The 23,524-nt window shown below is 38.6% G+C and overlaps 1 protein-coding gene across 1 annotated transcript in view; it reads right to left on the bottom strand.

The window, feature by feature from the left end:
- Nucleotides 1-484: 484 nt before the first annotated feature.
- Nucleotides 485-23,524, bottom strand: part of ncapd3.L (non-SMC condensin II complex subunit D3 L homeolog) — a 50,567-nt gene continuing 27,527 nt past the window's right edge. Inside the window, 18 exon segments of the mRNA NM_001089625.1 lie at nt 485-1,071; nt 4,240-4,378; nt 6,640-6,708; nt 7,281-7,417; nt 7,509-7,669; nt 14,560-14,727; nt 14,812-14,922; nt 15,025-15,224; nt 15,823-15,956; nt 16,031-16,168; nt 17,014-17,093; nt 17,696-17,934; nt 18,775-18,882; nt 19,385-19,499; nt 20,021-20,128; nt 22,199-22,314; nt 22,626-22,723; nt 22,835-23,026. Coding sequence (NP_001083094.1) covers nt 972-1,071; nt 4,240-4,378; nt 6,640-6,708; nt 7,281-7,417; nt 7,509-7,669; nt 14,560-14,727; nt 14,812-14,922; nt 15,025-15,224; nt 15,823-15,956; nt 16,031-16,168; nt 17,014-17,093; nt 17,696-17,934; nt 18,775-18,882; nt 19,385-19,499; nt 20,021-20,128; nt 22,199-22,314; nt 22,626-22,723; nt 22,835-23,026 — 2,413 coding nt within the window. The 3' untranslated portion in view covers nt 485-971.

Raw genomic sequence — 23,524 nt, 5'->3', positions numbered from 1 at the left:
GACTATTGCACTTGCAAAAAAATGGAAAGGTGGCACTCCAATTATAAAGAAAAAGGTGGTTTATTGCAACTGTCACAGACCAACATCACATGACGCGTTTCCCTTAATCATAGACTATTGCAACCTTATTTGTGTGGTACGTGTAGTCAGAACCAGCAGTGGCAAGAATAGCAAAACACACACCTGTACTGCTTTCAGTAGCAATTTAATTTACAAATCATTTCATAATGCAATATTGCAATTTTAATGGTTTAAAGGGGTTGTTCACCTTTGAGAACTTTGTATGATGTAGACAACTTGGAATGGGTTTTCTTTTTTTTATTATTTGTAATTTGAGTTATTTAGCTTTTTTATTCAGCAGCTCTCTGGTTTGCAATTTCAGCAATCTTGTGTTGCTAGGGTCCAAATAACGCTAGTAAGCATGCATTGATTTGAATAAAAGACTGGAATATGAATAAGAGATAAAAACAAACAAAAAAAACTCTTTGCTGAAGAAAGATAATGCAGTTTACATGACAGAAGCACACAGAATAGAAGGATTGAGCTATGATGAGGGTTAAAGATTTTACAGTAAGCTTTAAATATGACTTGCACCTTGTATAATCCATCAGCAGAGATAGGCAAGCTAATAAGCTATGTATAAATCTTGACTTGCTAGATCTGACCCTGGGCAAATGCTGCAGCTCACTCCCTGTCACCTCAATGCTCTGGGGGATGATTTGCAGCTCAGTGCAGATTTATGGCTTTTAGTATGTCAAAGATTTAACAAGATGATTACAATAAGAGAGAGCCAGTTGGTGGCCTATGGTCTGCGTCTTTCTGTTCCAGAATTAGCTAATGTTTCAAATCAAATGCAATGAAAGGCAAGATGATTATACGGCTACAAAAGGTACATAGCACATATAAATATATACACGCACGTAAGGCTTTGCCATCTGGTCAGTTTGAGCCACAGCTTTTCATAAATATATCTAGTTAGATGGCTTTAGTGGTGCTTTTCCAGAAATGCGCTGGCGGATGCTTCTTCTCTGAACTGGAGATTCCACATTCCATTTTCGAGGCTGGGGGGCCCTGTGGATTAAAAAAAGGGGGAAAGGTTATTATATAAAATAAAAAGCGTGAATGAAAACAGTAGTGCAGAAAACACAGTATTCATATGTACAATCCACTTTCTGCTTGTATGGAAGTTTTTGTAGTCACAACAATATTCTTTATGAAACACTTTTGCTTACAAAGCCTCAGCATTGTCACTTTGAGCAACCCTGTGTTTTAGAATGCAAGTTTCTCAGCCTCTGTGTGTAAGGGGTTAGTCATTTAGGAGGGGAGCTGCAAGAGACAAGCAAATAAGTTACAAGATAATGTGGGTCAATATAAATTAGGGTTGAATTAATGGAGTGTGGAATAAAAGGAATTCCATATGATCTCTTAGTCCGTATCCACATATGTTTGTATTTCTGACCTGGTGCAGTCCTTTCTTAGTCCACATAATTAGCCATAAATCCAAGGCCCAGGTTTAGTCCCTTCTCCAAAGAATTGAAAGTTTCCATTAGTTAGTACTCCCACACTAAATACAAATAAATGTATGTGGGTGAACATACATCATTTTCTGTGTAATCCCCAATTTGCTGTGTGTTTGTATTTTAACTTCTGTGCAGATCCACAGGAATACAAGAGCATCATTTGTTGAAGTGACCAACAGAGCAGCACAAAACACCGCTCACATGCCCAAAAACCAAAATGGAAACAGCTCTATCCAGCCAGCATCTCTCATGGCATGGATTTGTATGCATTTACTAAGCACAGTTCGAGGAGCACCCTATAAATGTAATTCCTTTTTCCAACTCTCACTGTATTGATGTTACTTTTCCAATTAAATCTATTTAGGAATAATTAATAAAAGGACATGGAGTAGAGTCCAAATACTACAAATGTTGCTTCAAGAAATACAAATGTGAATGAAATAAAACCACAATTGGCCACTGGCAACCATCACCTGGGACTGGAAGTAGCTTCTTTATCATTTAATAAAAGGGTTCTGGTTCTATAACTTCAGCATGAGCTCTTCCCCCCCCCCCCCCCCAAACCAACTTACACAGTTATGGCACCCGGCCCCACGGTGCAAAACACACAATGCAACAACCACTTGGCCCCTGTAGTAGGAGGGCGAAATCAGCTGCAGCCAGAAGAGAATTCAGGGTAGGCTGCAGCAGCCTATGTAATGGGCATAAACCATTGGCTTTCATTGTCGTTTTCTCTTCAGTCTCTGAACTCCTGAATTGCGCTCACTAAATACTTCTCTCTCTGCATAGAGAGAAGGTCTCCTTGAAATCTATAACTGCCAAATCCAAAAAGCAAGCCATTTTCTCAATCGTCCTTAGGCAGCACAGGTATCAACGGGTTAATGTTGACAGGAAAAACATTAGGGCTGCTCTCTCTTCTGACATGAACTCATCCTTAGTTTTTTTTTTCATCCTGCTTCCATGGATGTAGATTTGTTTCTCTCCCTTTGGTTCCTGTACTGACTAAGAAGGATAGAGGTATGATGAAATGTAAGCTCCTGTGCGACCACTACTCAACGGACTCCTCAGATTGCGGGTATCCTTCCAAGCATGTACTTGCGCTGCTATGGACCCCATTAGACCTATGTTTCAGCTCTGTCATACAATTCTACTCGGTGCCCCCACCAGACTAATGCATGGTTTTGCCACCCATTTTTTGGGTTGAAGAGACAGTTACTAATAAATTGGCTAATGCTGAGGCAGGGGGTCCCCTTCCCCCAAAAACGGTTCCATACAACAGTTAGAAGGCTACAGAAGGAGCTTCCTTCAAAAGAGGTTGATTGTTTACAGAACTAGCCATGGACGAATTTTCCTCTGGATCTGAAGCCAATGCTTCAGATTCAGAACCAACTTATGCGCCTTGCTACAACTTATTTTTTATCTGTTCACTGCCTTCAAGGATACCATGAATCACAAAACAGATAGTGTACTTAAAAGCTGGCTAGAGGATGTAAAAATGTTTTTAAGACGGTTATTGCCGATGCATGTGTTTCAAGAACTCTTACCTGTTGGACTCAAGAAGCTACTTCCACTGCCTCACATGACAATTTCAATCTACTCCTCTTTTAAAAATACTAAATGCAATTCACTATATAAGTGATTCTACTCTGGGCAGCCTTCACCTCCCAACCAAGTCATCTGCATTAACCAAAGCAGCATGAAGGGCCGAAAACCTGGAATGCTGACCAAGCTTCCAATATATTCTCGTTTCTCTCCCCTTTACTGGCACTACTCTCCTCAGAAGTGAACTTGACCCTATCATCTCCAGAATCACAGGAGTTAAAAGTAATTTATTGCCCCAGGATAAGAAAACCTAAGCTGCCTCTAATCTGCAACATTCCTTTTGTCCCTCCTGCCTGTAAATCCCCTTTTCACATTTTGTGGCTAAACTCACAGAGAAGAAAACATGAAGGTTAAAACAAAGAGATTGTATATTTTCCTCTCACTCCATTACTTTACTGCGTGCAAGAGACAACAGGATACATAAAAGCAAAGAACAGGGGAACATCCATTCCACATCGGTTCCACAGGAATAAACATTCAGTATGCAATGCATGTTCCTGGCCTAGTCCTAACCTAGGCCAGGTTAAGGATGAAAAAGTGCCCCATTTGCAAAACATGAGTGCTTATTTAGAAATTCTCATACAGACTTTCATGCCCCATTCATATAAAAATTTAACAGAACAGCCTCTGTGTACACCTTTGTATTTCAGACTGTTCAGCAAGTTTGTAGTTTTCTGACAGATGAGCAATGGAAGCCAAACACATTGGAATGAGGTACTTACCCAAAAACCTTATGGATATGCAGACGACAGATAGCACAGATAAGACAGACTATCTTCCAAAAAGAGTGATTCTTCCAAAAAGATCCCGGAGTACGCTGCCTCAAAGATTGGCGTGGACAGATAGCACCTCCTCCGTGGTCGTCCAATATCATCCAACCTTAGTCTTACCATTATTTACCCATTTCCTTCCTTGTTTATACTCCCACATCCCCTATATTATAGGGGTCATCCTCGTTGTGTCCCAATATGCAACTTACTTGATAACTATTTGGTCACTGACATCTATGAAGTCATTTGCAAAGACCTTTTTTTTTTTTTACAAATATTTTTTTTTTTTAAATACTAGCCACAACTGCATACCGTAAAGCTCAAGTCAAAAGAAAACCATGACTTACGGTTTGTCAGGAGACATAATGCACAGTACATCTCTTTCCTTCTCGTGGGATCCGATGCTTCCTCTTCTCCCTGAGAGTGGTGTTTGGCTTGCACTAATGTAGCTGACCCCAGCTCCAAATGTTACATTTTCAATGGTCACTGCAAAGAACACATGAGGTAGATACATATGTTTAATGTAGTTATAAAATAAATATAATAATGGAAAATCTTGTATATCATTTACCTGTAGGGCTCATTGTTATATACACATTTAGTATGCAGATGAATCTATTTTATGCAACTTTTTTATTTTTTTGTGCTTATTGTTTATTATTATTAACTGTTAGCCTTCCAATTCTGCCTCACTCCAGCCTGTCACTAAACATGCTCTCTGGTTCTTGATGTCACTGAGCCCAGAAGCTAAAGAACAGATTGACTCAAGCTTCAGTTTTATTATTCTTTTTTATATTGCCCAACTGTGTGTGTTCATTCCCTCTAATATTCATTTTCCATTCTGACTTGAAAACAAGACATCAGTTAAAATGTGAAGCCTGGCAACTGCATAACAGACAAAATGCAAAATATTCAAAGCAAAATAGTACCAATAGTAAATCATCTTACAATGCCAAGGTCTACAATAAATTAAAAGGTAATTTGAAAGTGAACCACACCCTTTACTGTAATCCATACTGTACTTTTAGATTAAGCTTGTGCACCTCCACAGTTCTCTAGATTCTGTGTTAGACTGATATCAAGTCTTTCACTGCACTACTGAAGGACTTTCACCCTTTTAAAGCGGTGGTTAACTGTTAGTATATTATAGAATAGCCAACTCTTTGCAGCTTTCACATGTGGGTCACTGACCCCAGCAGCCAAAGACTTATTGCTCCATGAGGCTACAGTTTTATTGTTAATTTTATGGTTACTTTTTATGACTTATTTTTGTATTCAGAGCATCTCCTATTCATATATCAGCCTCCCATTCAAACCAATCGCTGGTTTGCCAGGTAATTTGGACCTGGGATACCTAACAGCTGCTGAAACGCCAAACTGGAGAGCTGCTGAACAAAAATGTGAATATTAAAAAAGTACAAATAAAAAAAATGAAGACCAATTTCAAACTGTTTCAGAATATAAGTTTCTACATCATGGTAAAAGTTAACGCAAAGGTGAAAAACCCCTTTAATGTATTTATTACCCTTTAATTATATAGTGCCAGCATGTAGAAACAGCACTTTACAGAAACAGTCATATCATTCACGCGCATGCGCATATGATCACTGTACTTCCCCCACGCAAGCGATGCTAATCTGGTCAGGTGATACAAGGCAACCTCTTTACGCTGTAGTTCCAATAGCAATGATTGCTACGGGTTGCCATAACAATGTGATTGATCTTGAGAATATCTATCTTGCGCTTAGGTCATGGGGAGGAGTAAATTTTGTGCATGCGCACTTTCGCCAAGGAGACTCAGGATGTGACGCATACATGGCCAGCATGGCGGCCGCAGAGTCCATAACGGGAAAAACTTCAATGGCACGGTATAAGTTCCGGAAACCGAATTTGGTCATCAAACTATAGCGGTTCAGGGGAGGGGCATCCAAGCAACAGATTTGTATAGGTATTAAAAATTACCTTTCCTTCTCCTTTAACACTTTTATCAGTAGCCAGTACGTTTTTGAGTTTGTGAGGAAACAGGAATACCAGCATAACGAGGCGACTTCGAAAAATGAAGTGCCGCGAATGCCATCCCGCTGGTGATTTTTCATTATAGCCGGCGGGAAGGTATTTGGGGAGATTTTTACCCCGAAGAGGAGATGTCACCAGGGCAACTAATCTCCCCGAATCTGCCCGTCTGTCCTTACCCTTAAACTCTTGCAGATACAAGAAGACCATAAGTCCTTGCTGTATGTGTATGTTTTATGCATTATGTATTATTATGTATCACACACTGGAGAGCACTTCCAGCACCAAGCCACATTATTTCTTGCAACTTTACCGATGTAAACAATGTGTGGCCTACAGGTAATATCTGTCACTTACCTATTTTTGAATACTGCTATGACTATTTGAGTGGGGTTGCCAGATTATTTTTTTTTCTGTGCATATACTGATAGAAGGTATTCTATAGACCTGGACACCAAATCATACATGGAAAGCTCTCTGAGCCTGCTTTATTGTGAAGCAAAAGGGGTAAGAATGATGTCTCTACTGGAGGAGTCTGCTTAGCAAATAAACTCAATAAGTTAGAACAAAAAGACTGGGATGAAGAATAGGCTGCACCTGGTATTGTTTATTGGAAAGAATAAGTATACATCAGATGAATTGCTGATGGGCTTCTAGTTAATATTTTCAGAGAATTTCTAGCTTATACACAATATATTTGTTTCCATACAGCGTTTAGAAAGCCTCAAACTTACCATCAGGGGTACTGATCATTCTTCCAACCAGAGAACTATCCGACTGCTGATCTTCACTACGGAACGTCACTACAGAAACAAACAACTGGTCACAAAACAGTTCACCAGAGGATTGTAATGTTTTGGCATGCAAACAAACAGTGGCATGAAGTGTGAGGTTAAAGAAAATCTATTGTAATAACGGTTTTACCCACTCCATTCAGTGGCATGAGTTTTGCGTTTGCCTGGCCTACTTTGCTGTGGTGGTGGCCTTGTGCATAACCATTGAGAATAGTACAGAAGTACAGAGTATCGCTGCCAGAGAGGGTGATGCCTAGGATGACTAGGACTAAACCAGCACAAATTCACAGGAATTATTTTTAAAAACTGCTAAATTTCATCTTGCTACTAAAAACTACCTGTACTATATAACCAATACATTATTCATATAATGTTCTAAACATTTTAAAACTATTACTAGGGATATTATTTTATATGCAGTGTCATGTGTTTATGTGAATAACATGTATGTGAGCACATTTGTAAGAGCTGTCGTTTGCCGAAACCATTTTCCATACAGGGAATAAATTCTGTACGTCTTTGGGCAGGCTATGTTAGGCTGTTCCTGCTCCTTCCTTTACTCTTTCTACTTATATCTGCACCTTGTTTGCTGCTAGTTGTTCTCGCTGGTGAAGGAGTTGAGGGTTGTGCTCCAATGCTCTTGCTTCTCTGTTTCTTGTTGTCCTGCGCAGCCTTTCTTGCAGAATTAAGAATTGCCAGGGTACTGAGTGACATTTGCCTGCAATTAATATAAAAAGCTATTTGATTAACACACTGCCTGGAAGCAATTGTGACAGTGGTGTTCTGCAATACTTACAAAGTTCACTTACCTTGGCCTAGGCCCCTGACCCTTCAATATGCTGACCCTAGGTGTTGTTATAGGGGTACACGGTGCAGCCCCTCCAGGTGTTTGTGCATTAGTGGAGAGGGGAGATTTTGGTGCATTAGGACTTCTTGGAGATGAAATTGCATTGACGGCTCTAGGGGAACCCTAAAAGCATTAAAAATAAGTTCATATTAGTAAACAATGCAGAAAAAAAAAAAGATAATTGGTAAAAAAATTTTTTTACATTACATAAAAACAGAATCCTGCAACAACAAAAGTCAAGAGATTACTATTAAATGCTCACAACAATCACTGTTTAAAACAGTATGGGGTAAAGAGACAAATTAGCAACCAATAGAATAGCACCATCTGCTTCTAATTGTACAGCAATTTACTTAAGATGCTCTGGGAAACAGTACATAGTGCCCAACACATTCCATTCAATTCAAAAGGAGACACAGAATTTGCAAGCTTGTATAGTATTAAATTTCTTCCAAAAGCGAGTACAGTAACTAAATTTCTGGTATAACAAGCAAGAACGTTCTAAAGAATGCCTTTGCAATTTGTCGCCACCTACAGTATAAAGGCATAAATGCTTGCAGGCTCTTGTGCAGGAAACGTTTGCACACGATTGTTGCTGTGATGCCTCCAGAAAAAGAGAGTATATTGTGGGAGTATAATTTAATGCATAGTCCAGACTCAACAGCAGTTGCACAGGTATGGGATCCGTTATCCAGAAAGCTTTGAATTTTGTTAAGGCTGTCTCCTATTGATTACATTTTATCCAAATAATCAAATTTTAAAAACTATTTTTTCTCTGTAAAAATAAAACAGTAGCTTATACTTGATCCCAACTAAGATACAATTAATCTTTATTGGATGTAAAACCAGCCTTTTGGGTTTATTTAATTTACATGATTTTCTTATCCTTAAGGTATGAAGATCCAAATTACAGAAAGATCCCTTAACTGAAAAACTCAAGGTCCAGAGCATTCTGGATAATATGTCCCATATCTGTGCTTAAAATTAAAAGGTTTATTTAATTAAGAAACTTAATGCATTCTCCATAGATGGATATGCATTTCATTTCCTCACATATATACACATATACAGCAAAGTCAGTTATTTATTTTGCCACCTTTTCTCAGTGGACGCAGTGGACCTTTTATAAAGAATGCTTTGGACCTGGGGTTTTCTGCATACGGGGTCTTTCTGGAATTTGGCTCTTCATACGTTAAATCTACTAAAAAAAAAAAATTAAGCCCAATAAACATGTTTTTCCTCCAATAAGGATTAATTATATTGGGATCAAGTACAAAGTACTGTTTTTTTATTACATACATTTTTTTTAAATTTGATTTATTTGATTAAAATGGAGTTATGGGAGATGGCCTTTCCGTAATTCGGAGCTTTGTGGATAATAGGTTTCCGGGTAATGGATCCCATACCCGTATTAAATCTGTTTTATCCTCTCTGGGATTACACTACCTCCCCAAATTCATACAGATTATACAGTCATATGAAAAAGTTTGGGAACCCCTCTTACTTCTTTGGAGTTTTGCTTATCATTGAAGCAACTTCCTTTTAATATACAACATGCCTTATGGAAACAGTAGTATTTCAGCAGTGACATAAAATTTATTGGATTAACAGATCATAACAAAATTAGACAGGTGCATATATTTGGGCACCCCAACAGAGTCAACAGTTGAATCTCTAGACACCTCCTATAGCCCTTTGATGAGTGTCTGGATTCTGGATGCCGGATGGTGGTATTTTTGACCATTCGTCCATACAAAATCTCTCCAGTTCAGTTAAATTTGATGGCTGCCGAGCATGGACAGCCTGCCTCAAATCATCCCATAGCTTTTCCATGATATTTAAGTCGGGGGACTGTGACGGCCTTTCCAGATATTGTACTTCTCCCTCTGCATAAATGCCTTTGTAGATTTTGAAGTGTGTTTAGGGTCATTGTCTTGTTGGAATATCCAACCCCTTGCGTAACTTCAACTTTGTGACTGATGCTTGAACATTATTCTGAAGAATTTATTGATATTGGGTTGAATTCATCCGGCCCCTTGACTTTAACAAGAGCGCCAGTCCCTGAACTAGCCACACAGCCCCACAGCATGATGGTACCTCCACTAAATTTTTCTTGGAATGCAGGGTTTTACAGCAACTGTGCATGTGGCCTTCCATTTCTTGATTACATTCCTTACAGTTGAAACTGACAGTTTAACCTTTTAACTGCCAGCCAATTTGGACAAGTTGGTACTTTTATTGCCAGACCATTTTGGACATTTTGTGCTCTTTCACTTTAGGGGCCTTTCTTGGGGGGGGGGGGGGTCTTTTAGTTTACCCAGGAAAACAAGATATTGTATTTTTCAGGACAACCTAAGCTTATTATAGGTTACTATGTTATTATGTTGTAATTCCACTCCTGTAAAAAGATATGGGCTTCTAAGTGTATAAAAAAAAAACAGTTTTGCATGATACAAACACATATACCGTATATACCCGAGTATAAGCCGAGTTTTTCAGCATCCAAAATGTGCTGAAAAAGTCTACCTCGGCTTATACTCGGGTCAGCGTTACCCAACCTGAGTAGCTGAGATTGCAGTCACTTTTAATCATTCCTATACCAACAGTACACTTGGGGAGAGACTGCAATATCCCACAATGCCCACTGTTGGTTATATGAAAGAATAACAGTGCGCCCTCTGTTGGTTATATGAAAGAATAACAGTGACTGCAATATCACACAACGCCATCTGTTGGTTATATGAAAGAATAACAGTGACTGCAATATCACACAGCGCCCTCTGTTGGTTATATGAAAGAATAACAGTGACTGCAATATCACACAGCGCCCTCTGTTGGTTATATGAAAGAATAACAGTGACTGAAATATCACACAGCACCCTCTGTTGGTTATATGAAAGAATAACAGTGACTGCAATATCACACAGCGCCCTCTGTTGGTTATATGAAAGAATAACAGTGACTGAAATATCACACTCTGTTGGTTATACGAAAGATTAACAGTGATGGCAATATCAAACAGCACCCTCTGCACATGGTAGTGGGACAGTGGGACAATGCACACAGTAATCCGTTTGGCAATTCTCTGTCACCATCAACTTTGCAAAGAAGTCCGGTTGATCGCTGGGGGGGGTCGCTTTGTAGCCTGTAACCTGTGTGCGCTGCTGGGAGACAGGGCTGTAGTTGTGTCTAGGCTTATACTAGAGTCAATAAGTTTTCGTAGGTAAAATTAGGTACCTCGGCTTATACTCGGGTCGGCTTATACTCGAGTATATAAGGTATCAGAAAAATAAATTTTATGCATGAGAACACAGCAGATTTGGAAAGTTCTGTGTCTCTCGAACGCGCCAATACCAAATATATATAGTTTTATGGAGATTTCTCACTTTTATAGAGCAAAAACTAGAAGCAGCAAAGTACCGTTCCACATAACTGCATACATCTGATTTCAATGCCAAACATTCCACTAACAGTAGGTTTACCCTAAAAAAACGACGATTATTGGAAAGAACAGATTCTAAAGAGTTCAAAATGGGTAAATATATATTTGTACTCAAAACTACCAAGATGCAATTCTTTCCTAAAATTAGAAAATGTGTTAAATTTTTTAAAAAAATACCTCAAAGTGTCCAGTCTAAAGCATCGTATCTCCAACATATCAATACATACCGAGATTAAACCCCCTAAACATGAAAGCTCGTGGTCTGAACAGTTTGATACCCAATAAGCATAGGTACACCCAAGTATGTGGCGTATAGGGGTCCCAGAATGAAGACAGTTCTATAATTCTAGATACTGCAAAATCAGCACATTTACAGCATTTTTCGAGGGGCAAAAGTATAAAAATGTATGTTCCCCCCAGAAAACCATATATTTTTGGAAAGTACATATTCGGACATATCTAAAATGGGTATGCATGTCTTTGTACTCCAAGCTATCAAACTGCAAAGATAAGCTAAAGGCAGCTGTTCATTTATCTAAACTATTTCCATTCAACTGTAAATCACCATAAATATTGACACCAAGGGTCTACTGAACAGTTTGATGCCCAATATGCATAGATATACCAAAGCAGCTGGCACGTGCGAACCCCAAATATAAATAGTGCATATGAATTTTCTCGGCTGCCAATTTGCCTTCTGTGAACATTGACCCAGACTGCTTATTATATGCCACAAGACCCTCCTAACAGCACAAAGGCCCCCCAAAACCATATATTTTTTGAAAGTACACATTCTGATGAATAGGTAATTATGTCTTTCTACGCCAAATTACCATTCTGCAAAGAAACGCTAAAGGCAGCGGTTTTTGTGACATTTCTGAAAATTGTCTAAAATTATTGCAATTGGCCGCATTAATCTCACCTAATTTCGTACATACAATTGAAAAAAACCCTAAATATTGACGTGAGGCCGGGTCCAGGAAGAAGCAGCACTGGGGGAGCAGCACAGGGCCCGGCCATGCTTCACTTACTTGATTAGCCGAGCCCCCCTGCTTTCAACGTGCTGCACAGCAGCTCTGTGCACAGACAATTTTCTCCTATTAAGATTTGCTGTAACCTCATTGGTCCTTTAAGAATAAGTCCCGGTAAATCTGCATTGGGATTGGATCCCTTTATCCAATCCCTGTACAGCTTTTTATGGGGGGCCCTGGTCGCAAATGTTTTTTTTTAACTTATAGGGGGGCCCTGATCACCAATTACTTTTTTTTTTTAACTTGTAGGGGGCCCTGATCACCAATTTTTTTTAAAAAAAATAAAATTTATGGGGGGCCCTGGAAGCACAGTTTTTTTTTTAACTTATAAGGGGGCCTGACCATCACTAGCTTTTTATAACTTGTGTGTGTGTGTGGGGGGGGGTTAACTTTTTTTTAGCACTGACGTCTATGTGGTCTTTTAACTGTAGTGTGGAGTGGGCGGGATCTGGGGTGGGCTTGGGGGCCCTGAACATTTTGTTGTACGGGGTCCCGTGATTTCTAATGGCGGCCCTGGAGCAGCATACAGCACACAGGAGGAGGTAAGAAGTCGGGTCCTGCCCCCTAGGGGTTGAGCAGCCAGAAGAGCCTCTCTGCACGATTTTGCCAGAAGTGCAGAGAGGCAGCCCTTTAAACAGAGAACGTAGCTCCTACGTTCCTGGCACTTACAGCCTTTTTAAGCCAGAACGTAGGAGCTACTTTCTTGGCGTTTAAAAGGTTAAACCTTTTTGTGGCCTTCCCCTAAACCATTATACTAAACAAATCTTTGTTTTCAGATCTTTTGAGATTTGCTTTGAGGATCTCATGCTGTCACTCTTCAGAGGAGAGTCAAACAGAAGCACAACTTTTGGCAATTGGCCACCTTAAATACCCTTTCTCATGATTGGACACACCTGCCTATGAAGTTCAAGGCTTAAAGGAGAAGGAAAGTGACCTTACACTTGGGTGTACCAAATGTTTTTTGTTTTTTTTTTAATTCTCTTCCGTCTTCCTCTTTTTTCGTGCGGCCGCATATGCGCAGTAGAAGCCAAACTTTAACTAAAAAGTCAGCTCTTTCAACTGCACATGCGTTTGCCCCTGGAATCGAAGCAAGATGAAGCCGGAAGAGGATCGTTCCGTGGTGCTCACTGGTAGAACCCCGGTTTTCTGCTGATGGGAGCACCGGCCTGCGGGTTTCAGGTAAGTCAATACAATCACTTGGGGGTGCCTAACATTTGGCACCCCCAAGTGCAGTATGACTTTCTTTCTCTTTTAAGAATAGAGTAAGAAGGTGCACACCCTAGAAAAAAAGTATGAGGTTCTAATCCATAGGTGACTCCCCATGAGGGTCTTCAATATACAAAAGAACAAGAATGGATTTCACACTTATTTTTCAAAATTCCAAAAAAGTAAATAATATTTATTTCAGAAAAAAGTGGTCTTCCTCAGGGGCACTTCACTTTTTTTGATTTTTGAAAATTGAGTGTGCAATCCATTCTTGTTCTTTCCTTCTCCTTTAAGCTGGCCATAGACACAAATATTTTTATGATTTTCGGGCCACGTGTGGTGTCCCGACATTTTTCGTGAGATGGTAATCTGTCGTTCAGTTGTTCGGACAGGCTAGAGAATTTATTTTGGCTACCAATAATATCTCATGTATTGACAATATCAGTGGGAGACTGTCACCAGCTTTTGTCGGACATAAATTTCATACGATTGCTGTCAAGGGCAGGCCATTGCCTGATCTGTTCTTTTACTACTTTATTTGATGTGAATGGTTAGTATCAGGTCGGGAGATGGCACTGAACAATCGTTCGTCCGATTTGAAGGTAAATCTATACGTCTATGGCCAGCTTTAACAAGCTAATCCAAACAATTAGGTGTTGCCACTAATCAGTATTGAGCAGTCAAATTAGCAAAATTACAAGGGTTCCCAAATGTTTGCACAGCCAGTTTTTCACATTTGATTTAATTGTATACAACTGAATACTGCTTCACTAAAAATCTTTGTTCAGAAAACACCCCAGTACTCAGATGTTCCTGGGAAATGAAAGACATACCACTGTTCTCTTTTTTGTTGAAAGGGGAGTAAACTATTATGCAGACTGAGAGGGGTTCCCAAACTTTTTCATAGGACTGTATAAAGACATGGGACCTATTATACAGAATTCTGGGGACCTGGGGTTTTCTGGATTAAGGATCTTTACGTAATTTGTATCTTCATACCTTAAATCTACTAGGAAATCATGTAAACATTAAATAACCCAGGCTGGTTTTGCTTCCAATAAGGATTAATTATATCTTAGTTTGGTAGTTTTTTTTATTACAGAGAAAAAAATTTGGATTATTTAGATAAAACTGAGTCTATGGGAGATGGCCTTTCGGTAACTTATACAGTCCTCTATTTACAAGAGCAATATCTAGCAACTTTATTGTTCATACCTCCATGTGAACAGACATTGTCAACAAAAAATATATAAGCTTCAAGTATTCCATAATAAGCTTGAATACACCAAAAATGCTTTACTTTCATACAATAAACAATCACAAAACCCGAATACCTTTGGGGATCCAGTGCTTTCAGCAGAAGGGGGATTCTGCACATTTTCCTCTTGCTCTCTTTCCAGTTGCTCCTCATACTTTTTCATATCGTATTCCAGTTCCGCGGCTAGTTGCTTATCCGCAGCAAAAAAGTCTTTAATCTCATCCCGATAGTCCTGCATCATCTCCTGCATGACAAGAAAAGTAACGCTGCTGAAGGACCCATTAGCCAAAAAGTAGAATGTGCAATACTCACTTGCCTAGGTACATACCCGCAAATAGTTCATGAGATCTCTCACAGCAGGAATCCGGTGCTGCTCAAGGAACCCCTTCAGTGAAGTTATAATGGGAATAATGTTCTCAACAAAGTTCTTCTTTTGCACCTATATAAGGATATCATTTCTGTCAGGTATGCAACAAGAAGCGAAAAGTGCAGGAGAAGGTTTTGTTATTGCCCATCATCTGAAATTACAAAGGTCACTGACCTGAGAGATAAGTTTTTTCTGTGCTGCCTGCATTACTGCATTAGCCATTGCCATCTCATCATCATCAGCACCAACGTCTTCTCCGGGTTTCGATCTCATCGCAGATAGCTTAATTTCTTTACTGCTCATTATGTCAAAAATGTCAGACAGCAATTCATTGGCTTCCATATCAATAGGTAAAATCCCATCCACAAAGCATGCTGGGCAAAACAGAAATAGCAGGACATGGCGAGGCCAAATGAGTTACAATATGGGTAGCCAGGAAGCACTACACAACAGAAACCAGTGGGCAAAAGAGATGATATACGGAGCATATGCATTTATATTTACCATGAACAGTAGTTCCAAATTTGTATGCATACTAAGGTAGTTTTGGAAGTAAATTCCCAAAAAGTTAGAAATCGTATTAACTGAATTGACTGCACTTATATCAAATCAATATAACAGGTATGGGAGCCATTATCTGGAAACCTGTTATCCGGATAGCTCTGAATAACAGAAAGGCCATCTTCCATAGATTCCATAGATCTAAATTTTTTAAAATGCTTTCCTTTTTCTTTCTAATAATAAAACAGTACCTTGTACTTGACCCAAACTAAGATATTAATCCTTATTGGAAGCAAAACCAGCCTTCTGGGCTTATTTAATGATTTTCTAGTAGACTTAAGGTATAAAGAACCACATCACGGAAAGATCCGTTATCCAGAAACCCCCAGCATTCTAGGTAACAGGTCCCGTACTTGTACTTGCTCATTATATCAGGCATATTGGTGGGGTTTAAAGCACAATCCAGCATACCTAATACATTATGGCTGATCTTGGTGGTCAAGTTAAATCTCTGTTCATCTGTGAAGTGCTCCAGGAGGAACTTATAGATCTTCATTCGCTTGTCCTTGTTCTCTTTGCCCTTCAGAGAGAAAAGGGTCCTCTCCCTGGCAGAATAATTAAAAGTTTGCAAGGTGTAGATAAAGGATATGAAAGTACAACATAATTATGCAGCTCGTACCTTTTTGTCTGTGCAAATTTATTGTACTTCTCATGTTTCTCATAACAGTTGAAATGGAATATACATTCTATAAAATGCTGAGAAAACATAACAGGATTCCTCTTCAGGAGCAGATGAACCAGACAAAACTCCCCAAACCTAGAAAATGGAAAAAGCAGAAGACAAAATGTTCTTAAAGGGGTTGTTGACATTTGAGTTAACTTTTAGTGTTATAGAATGGCCTATTCCTAGAAACTTTAAAATTTGCTTTCATTTTCCTATAGTTTTTTTTTAAACATTTGTCTTCTCCTTCTGCCTCTTTTCAGCTGTCAAAAAAAACTGACCCCAGCTGCCAAAAAAACCTCTAGTCTATTGTGAGGCTACAATTATTTTGTTATTGTTACTTTTTTATCACTTATTTGGGTCCTCTGATATTTATATTCCAGCCTTTCATTCAAACCACTGCCTGGTTACTAGGGTAAAATGCACCCTATCATCCAGATAACTACTGAAATTCCACACCGAAGAGGTGTTGAACAAAAACCTTAATTTAAAAAAACATTATTTTACAATATAAATATCTACATTATACTAAGTTAATTAGTGGTGAACCACCCTTTTAAAAAATGAATAAAAGCAGTCAAGGTTTATGAAGTTGGGATTAGAGGCAGAGACTCTCACTTCTTTTCTTGGTTCCTTATTTAAAGCAGATGACATGCTGGACATCTTCATTGCCATGGTCCTTTTAGTGAGCAGTGCAGTAACTAAAATGTCTTTACCTGCTGGAAGCCACATTCCATTCATTTGGCAATTGCACAGTTTAGGATATGCACAGCAAATGGATATTAAAGGGTTATTTTGATCTTTGTAGCTGTCTTTGAGAGGAACAAGGAGATTGAAATGCACTGTGTGCTATCATCTTATGGCACTAATTTGAAATAGAACTAGAATAACACAAACTTAACAAAATAGTATCTACTCCTAAAACTTATGCGGCAACTTACTTGGCTATTTCTGGGTCAGGATCCACTAGCACACTGACAAATCTGAAGAAGAGTGAGCCTTTCCATTTAACAAATTCTTCCTGAGGTTAAAGAAAGAACAGAAATTCATACTGTATAATTATATTTTGCGAATATTAGCTCAAACTACAAAACAAATGAATAAAGGTCAAAACTTAGGGGCAGATTTATCAAGGGTCCAATTTCAAAGTGAAAAAAAAAAAAAAAACGTTGAAATTCGACCATCAAATAGGGTAGTCCGACATTCAAAGTCGAAGGATTTTTAAGATCGTACAGTCGTACGATTTTACAAAAAAATCCTTTGTCTTCTCAAAATACTGCCTATAGGTTCTAGGAGGTTCCCATAGGCTAACATTTCGCAGGTTTAAGGTGGCGAAGTGTTGACGTTTTTTAAAGAGACAGTACTTCGATTTTCGAATGGTCGAATTTGTGAAGTATTTTCAATTCGAGTCAAATTTGGCTTATTCGATGGTCGAAGTACCCAAAAATGACTTCGAAATTTGAAAATTCACTTTGACCCTTAGTAAATGGGCCCCTTAATATGGTGTGTATTTGCAGCTCACATTTAAAGTGTATACATAAAGGGGATATATAGAAAAATAAAAAAGTAATAGAGGAAATGATGTACTCTAGTGTGGTTTTGTATTTGGAAAACCACACCTACCTGCAGAAGGTTGGTCAGCATGATAAGAGTTTGCTTGCGGATGAAGGGGTCTCTGTCTCGAAGGCAGACGGAAACATTGGGAATGTACCTATCCACCATTGTAGTGTAACGGATGCACAGGTCACATATCACAATAATAACATTGTTGCGAATGGCCACGTCATCGCAAACCTCAAGCTCTCTGGCAAGTGCAGGAATGCATTTTTTAGCCAGATCTTCGTGTTGTAGACAGAGTTTTCCTGTAAGTGAAACAATACCCCAGTAAGTATTTTAGTTTATGTATAATAAATAAATTACAAATAATTTCTGTGTCTGTGACTAGATTATTCCTAATCCATCAGGGGTTTAAAACATAAAGGAAAAAGACACACGGCCATTGGCAGTGCTGTCTATTCCATAGTTCCCGAATCTTGGGCTATTTTTTGTGGTTTGGCTTAGGACCCCTGCGCTCTATAAAAGCAAACGTTAATGGTACAGCAATCAATGCCTTGCTAATTCTTGGTTGTTACTTTGTGGACAACAGTTTATAGGATGCTTTTTCCTGTTTTAGCAAGATAATGTTCCTACATAAAGCAAGTTTGCTCAGATGCAGATGGAAATGCATACTGTAACTAGACTAGCCTACAGAAACACTTGGTTATGAATCAGAAGCAAGCCAAGACTGAATCTCTAGCCTTGCTAATGCTATTGTAGTTGAACAGCAGCATATTACACTAACAATGTTCCAAAATCTAGTGCTAAGTCTACACTAGGTGGTCCGACTACATGTTAACAGCCTTAGTTTAGGAATTAGATATTTTACAGACAGGTGTCTGGGTGCTATTGTTGTAGCACTGGGCAAGTACAGCGGAAATGGACATACTATTATTAGAGAAATATTGATTTTTAAAAATATATACAGCAGATTTTAGTATATTTACAGCAATTTATGGGAAAAGGTGCATTTAAAAGGTCTATAACAGTATTCCCCTCTTAACATTCTCATGCAACATCTGTTCTCATAAACTATACTATAAACTATATACTACAGTTATTTTTCCACAGTCTCTTTCTGTAAATAAAAACAATTTTGATCCTACCGAGTGTTATGAAAGCATGAGCCCTGATCAGAGGAGGCATGTTGGAACCTTTGAACTGTGAGAGTGGTTGGGAAACTGGAGGATCCTCAGCATCGGAATGGCAGGAATCTAGAGAATATGAACCAAATGTATCAATAAGCAAGATACCGTATAAACTCGAGTATAAGCCGAGTTTTTCAGCCCCCAAAATATGCTGAAAAACTCTACCTCGGCTTATACTCGGGTCAAGCGCAAAAACGGTCGCCGGCGCTTACGAATAGTCGTCTGCATCTAAGAATAGTCGCTTGCACCTAAGAATATTAGCCGGCGCCTAAAAATAGTCGCCGGCGACTAAGAATAGTCTCCAAGAATATTTGCCGGCGTCCAAGAATGGTCGCCGGCATCCGAAAACGAGACGCCGGCACCTCCAATGGGAGCAGAAACCCTCAATTTTTTTATTGAAACTTACCAGAAGCTGCTGCATTTCTCACCCTAGGCTTATACTCGAGTCAATAAGCTTTCCCCGTTTTTGGAGGTAAAATTAGGTACCTCGGCTTATACTCGGGACGGCTTATACTCGAGTATATACGGTAAGTGCCTTGGAAATCTGGAAGCAAACTTAAGTACTCACTTTGTTCTGTGGTTACAGATGAGGCCAATATGGATTGAACCAGCAGCAAGACACGTTTCTCCACCTTTGCAGGGCAGAGCTGGGCAACTTCCCCAAGAGTAAAGAGGTGTTTTACCTAAGAAATATACATGCATAACTTCATAATGGAGGGAGACAAAAATAGCATTTCCCTCAACTATTCCGGCTTTTTAAATTTTCAGTCAGGTTCCCCTTTAAAAAGCCCATCTTACTTATAAAAACATGTTAGCCCATTTCTATACATCTAGTGCATAGCGCACAAAGAAATTATTACATATGTTTGAAAATGCTAAAGTGGAGTGTAAGCCCTAAGATCTAAGCCTGTGACTAACATTGTTCCACTTTGAGTGATGACTTGCTCTAATATTTCAATGAAAACTCAAAGGATGCCAACACGTGTAGGAGAAGAGATAAACTATCACCACATCTCTTCAAGCAAAAACATCACGTTTGGTTTCAGCACCCTGAATAGAGCCTAATGCTTCAATTTTAGGGGGAAGCTACCATGAGCACTGTGCTTCAGACCTTTCTTTAAACTTTAGTGAATAAGTGGAAGGTTTGTCTTCTTTCATAAAAAAATACAGGAATAAAAACATAATAAATTAAAGGTCAACTCACCAGTAAATCTTGGTCAAGCGGTTCATCTTTGCAATCAGCCATTACAACAGATGAGATGTGATGTTCACAAGCTGAGACGATCTCACCGCATACATCATTCAAAAGATCCTAAAGACAATTAGGGGGTTATTTATTGAAGGTCGAGTTGTGACCTTTTTGAAACCTTGAATTTTTAGAGGAAAAACTTTTTTTCCCAAAATGTATTATACTCTGATGCTGGAAAAAAAAGCCTGAATCCGAAAATCCGCCATCTCAGAACTGTTGAGGTCCTGTTTGGAGAGCCACCTATGTCAATTTTAAGTTTTCGTGGTCTGCGCTGGGTGTAGCCTGAAAATCCGACTTTTTTGAGGGTTTTCGGGCAAAGACTCGAAAAATTAGAGCAATTTTGTGAAACACCCCGAAAAATTTGAGTGATTTGGAGTTTTTCGTTCGACTTTGAGTTTTTCTGTGATCTGATTGAATCAAGTTTATATTTAATTAAGGGGTGGTTCATCTTTAAGTATGTTATAGAATGGCAAATTTTAAGCAACTTTTAAATTGGTTTTCTTTATTTATTTTTTATGGTTTATATAGTTATTTGCCTTTTTATTCTGACTCTTTGCAGCTGTCAAATGAGCGTCGCTGATCCCCTTCTAAAAAGCAAATACTCTGTAAGGCTACAAATGTATTGTTACTTTTTATTACTCATCTTTCTATTTAGGCCCTCTCCTTTTCATATTCCAGTCTCTTATTCATATGATTGCATGGTTACTAGGGGACTTTGCACCCTAGCAATCAGATTGCTTAAAACGCAAATTAAAGAGCTGCTGAATAAAAAGCTAAATAACAAAAACAGTAAATAATAAATAATTAAAACCAATTGCAAATTGTCTCAGAATATCACTCTACGTCATACACGACAAAACATTTGCGGTTGGCCCACACATCACTACCTTAGAGACACAAGACAGATTTTGAAAATGTATGCTCAGGGGCACTATGCGGACTATGCACTGATTGAACTGCCCATTCGATTGACTGGCAAAATATACCGATCAATCACCAGTGTGGCAACACCTGTGGTAGGTCAAACATGTGAGCAAAACTCATATTCAAAGTCTTGAGTCAATTAAACTAAAGGATTCCCCTCATGGGAGAACCAGTGATTACTTCACCCAATATCATGTATCGGCCCAGTACAAGTATGGGATCTATTATCCAGAAACATGTTCTCCAGAAAGCTTCAAATTATGGGAAGGCTATCTCCCAAAGAGTCCATTTCAAAGGATAAGTAAACTTTTAAAATAAGTGAAAGTAAAATTGTTGAGAGTGCTATTCTAAACATCTTTGTAATTTACATGTATTATTTATTTTGTTTTAGTTCCAAGATATAAAGGGATACATGTAACTGTTAATATGAATGAATTTTGTTACAACAGCACCACCTGCTGGTCAGTTTCCAACCAGTCAGACCATCAAGTAGTCAAGGAAGTTGTCAGAAGAGAGAAAGAGGCTGCTCTGATGTTCTTCTGCTTAGGAAAGATTTGAGAAATTTTTCTTTCCTAAGCAGAAGAACATCAGAGCAGCCTCTTTCTCTCTTTTGACAACTTCCTTGACTACTTGGTGGTCACACTGGTTGGAAACTGACCAGCAGGCGGTGCTGTTGTCACAAAATTCATAAGAAAAAGATAAGTAAGCATTATCACTTATCAGAAGAGTTGCCACCAAAGAACACGTTCACTGGAAGCTATGTCTAACATCACCTCATCAATAGTGCCTCTCACCCAAAATGTAAATACAGGTATGGCTTCTATTATCTAGAATGCATGGGACCTGGTGTTTTCTGGATAAGAGGGTTGTTTTATTATTGTACTCTATTACTACTACAGAGAAAAAGGAAATCATTTTTAAAATTTGGATTTATTTAGATAAAAAGGAGTTTATGGGAGATGGCATTCTCGTAATTTTGACCTTTCTGTATAAAAGGTTTCCAGCTAACAGATCCCATACCTGTAGGACGATAAATAAGGCTTTCTGTGAATAATGGATATCAACATGGAAGGAAAAAACAAGCGAGTATATGTTTCCTTTGCATAAAACAATTGTTCTTTTAAAGATCTATGATCCCAATAAACATTTCCAAAGAAGACAATATACATGAAAAAAACGGAGCAGCTGCAGAAATTAATAAGATATTACCTGCACATCTTCTGGTTTATCAGTCTGTGCATGGCAGAGTTTCTGCAAAGCTTCCACTGCAGGACTTATCACTTCTGGTGAAGACTTAAATTCTTTTAACCAGGACTTTACATGATCTACCAAAGAAAAGAAAGCACTGTAAGGACATCAAAACCTTGACTATAAATCCTAGCAAAAAGCACAACCTTGTTAAAATATACACTACAAAAAAAATACACATGGAAGAATAAAAACAGCTTAGGTGGCAGCTTAGAAGGTTTTTTGAAAAAAATAAATGCTTTTCAAGTTCAAAAGATTTATGGTTAAGAAAAAAAACCTGCATAATTGCAGCTCACACTTGTGTGTGTTTTACAACCTCTGCACTACTTGCCATTACTTAAATTATTATTTCTCCACACACCCCCCCTTTTCCCCAAAATATTCTCACCTATTAAGTGTGTCCTAGTGTCTGCAGGGAGGTGCTTAGCGATGTGACCAATTACACACAAAATGTGCCCAGTGGTGTTGATGTCTGCATCTGTTTGTCTGGGGAGAAAAATGAACGGATATTACATATCAGAGACAGGAAATGCCCTAAATGATAATTGGGACTTTTTAGGTTTTTACTTTAAGTTAAGAAAATAGGCCCTTTCCCACCTGCTGACACGCTCCCAAGACTGAAGAATTTTGGTGTAATCCAACTTTGGTGAGGAGCCTGCAACTTTAGACAGTATCATCCATGCAGGAGCAGTGTGTTCAGTCTCCGTGTGAGAGATAAGATTAGTAATGAAAGTTGATGAAAACTTATCTTGTTTTGACCATAAGTGAAAGGCCTTTGTCAGGTAACGGCTTATGGAAGAAGTAGGAAAAAAAAGATGCATAAGTAATGGGGTTACACTGTAAGACTAAATTACTACAGGAGTAATATTACATGGCAATACTTGTATTTTAGCTATTTTATGATAGAAAAATCAATAAAATACATCTGAAAAAATACGTAACTATGTTAAAAAGGCCTAATGGCTGATCTGTTCACTAAAGCTTGGTATTTTTACAACTCCGTTTCCACTGTTATACTGTTGTGCTGATCAGCTGGAAGCCCGGCATGGAAACATGTTAAATAGCAGGTAATTGACTTATATCATAGAAAATCTTGGACAGAACTGTTTTAGTGCTCATTGAAGAGGAGAGAGGTTTTTATTTTGTATAGACTTTTCATTAAGTTTTTATTTTTACACTGAACTGTTCCTTTAACCACAAGGAGATGCTGTACAAGCAGATGGCCTTAATTATTGTAGGGGTTGTTTTTAGGTCTTCTTTTTTATTTTCAATTATTTAGCTTCCTGT

The sequence above is a fragment of the Xenopus laevis genome, chromosome 7L, assembly GCF_017654675.1.
Source record: "Xenopus laevis strain J_2021 chromosome 7L, Xenopus_laevis_v10.1, whole genome shotgun sequence".
In the NCBI taxonomy this organism is placed as follows: Eukaryota; Metazoa; Chordata; class Amphibia; order Anura; family Pipidae; genus Xenopus; species Xenopus laevis.
Note: the sequence above shows the minus strand (reverse complement) of the source record. Positions and strands in the feature narration are given on the sequence as shown.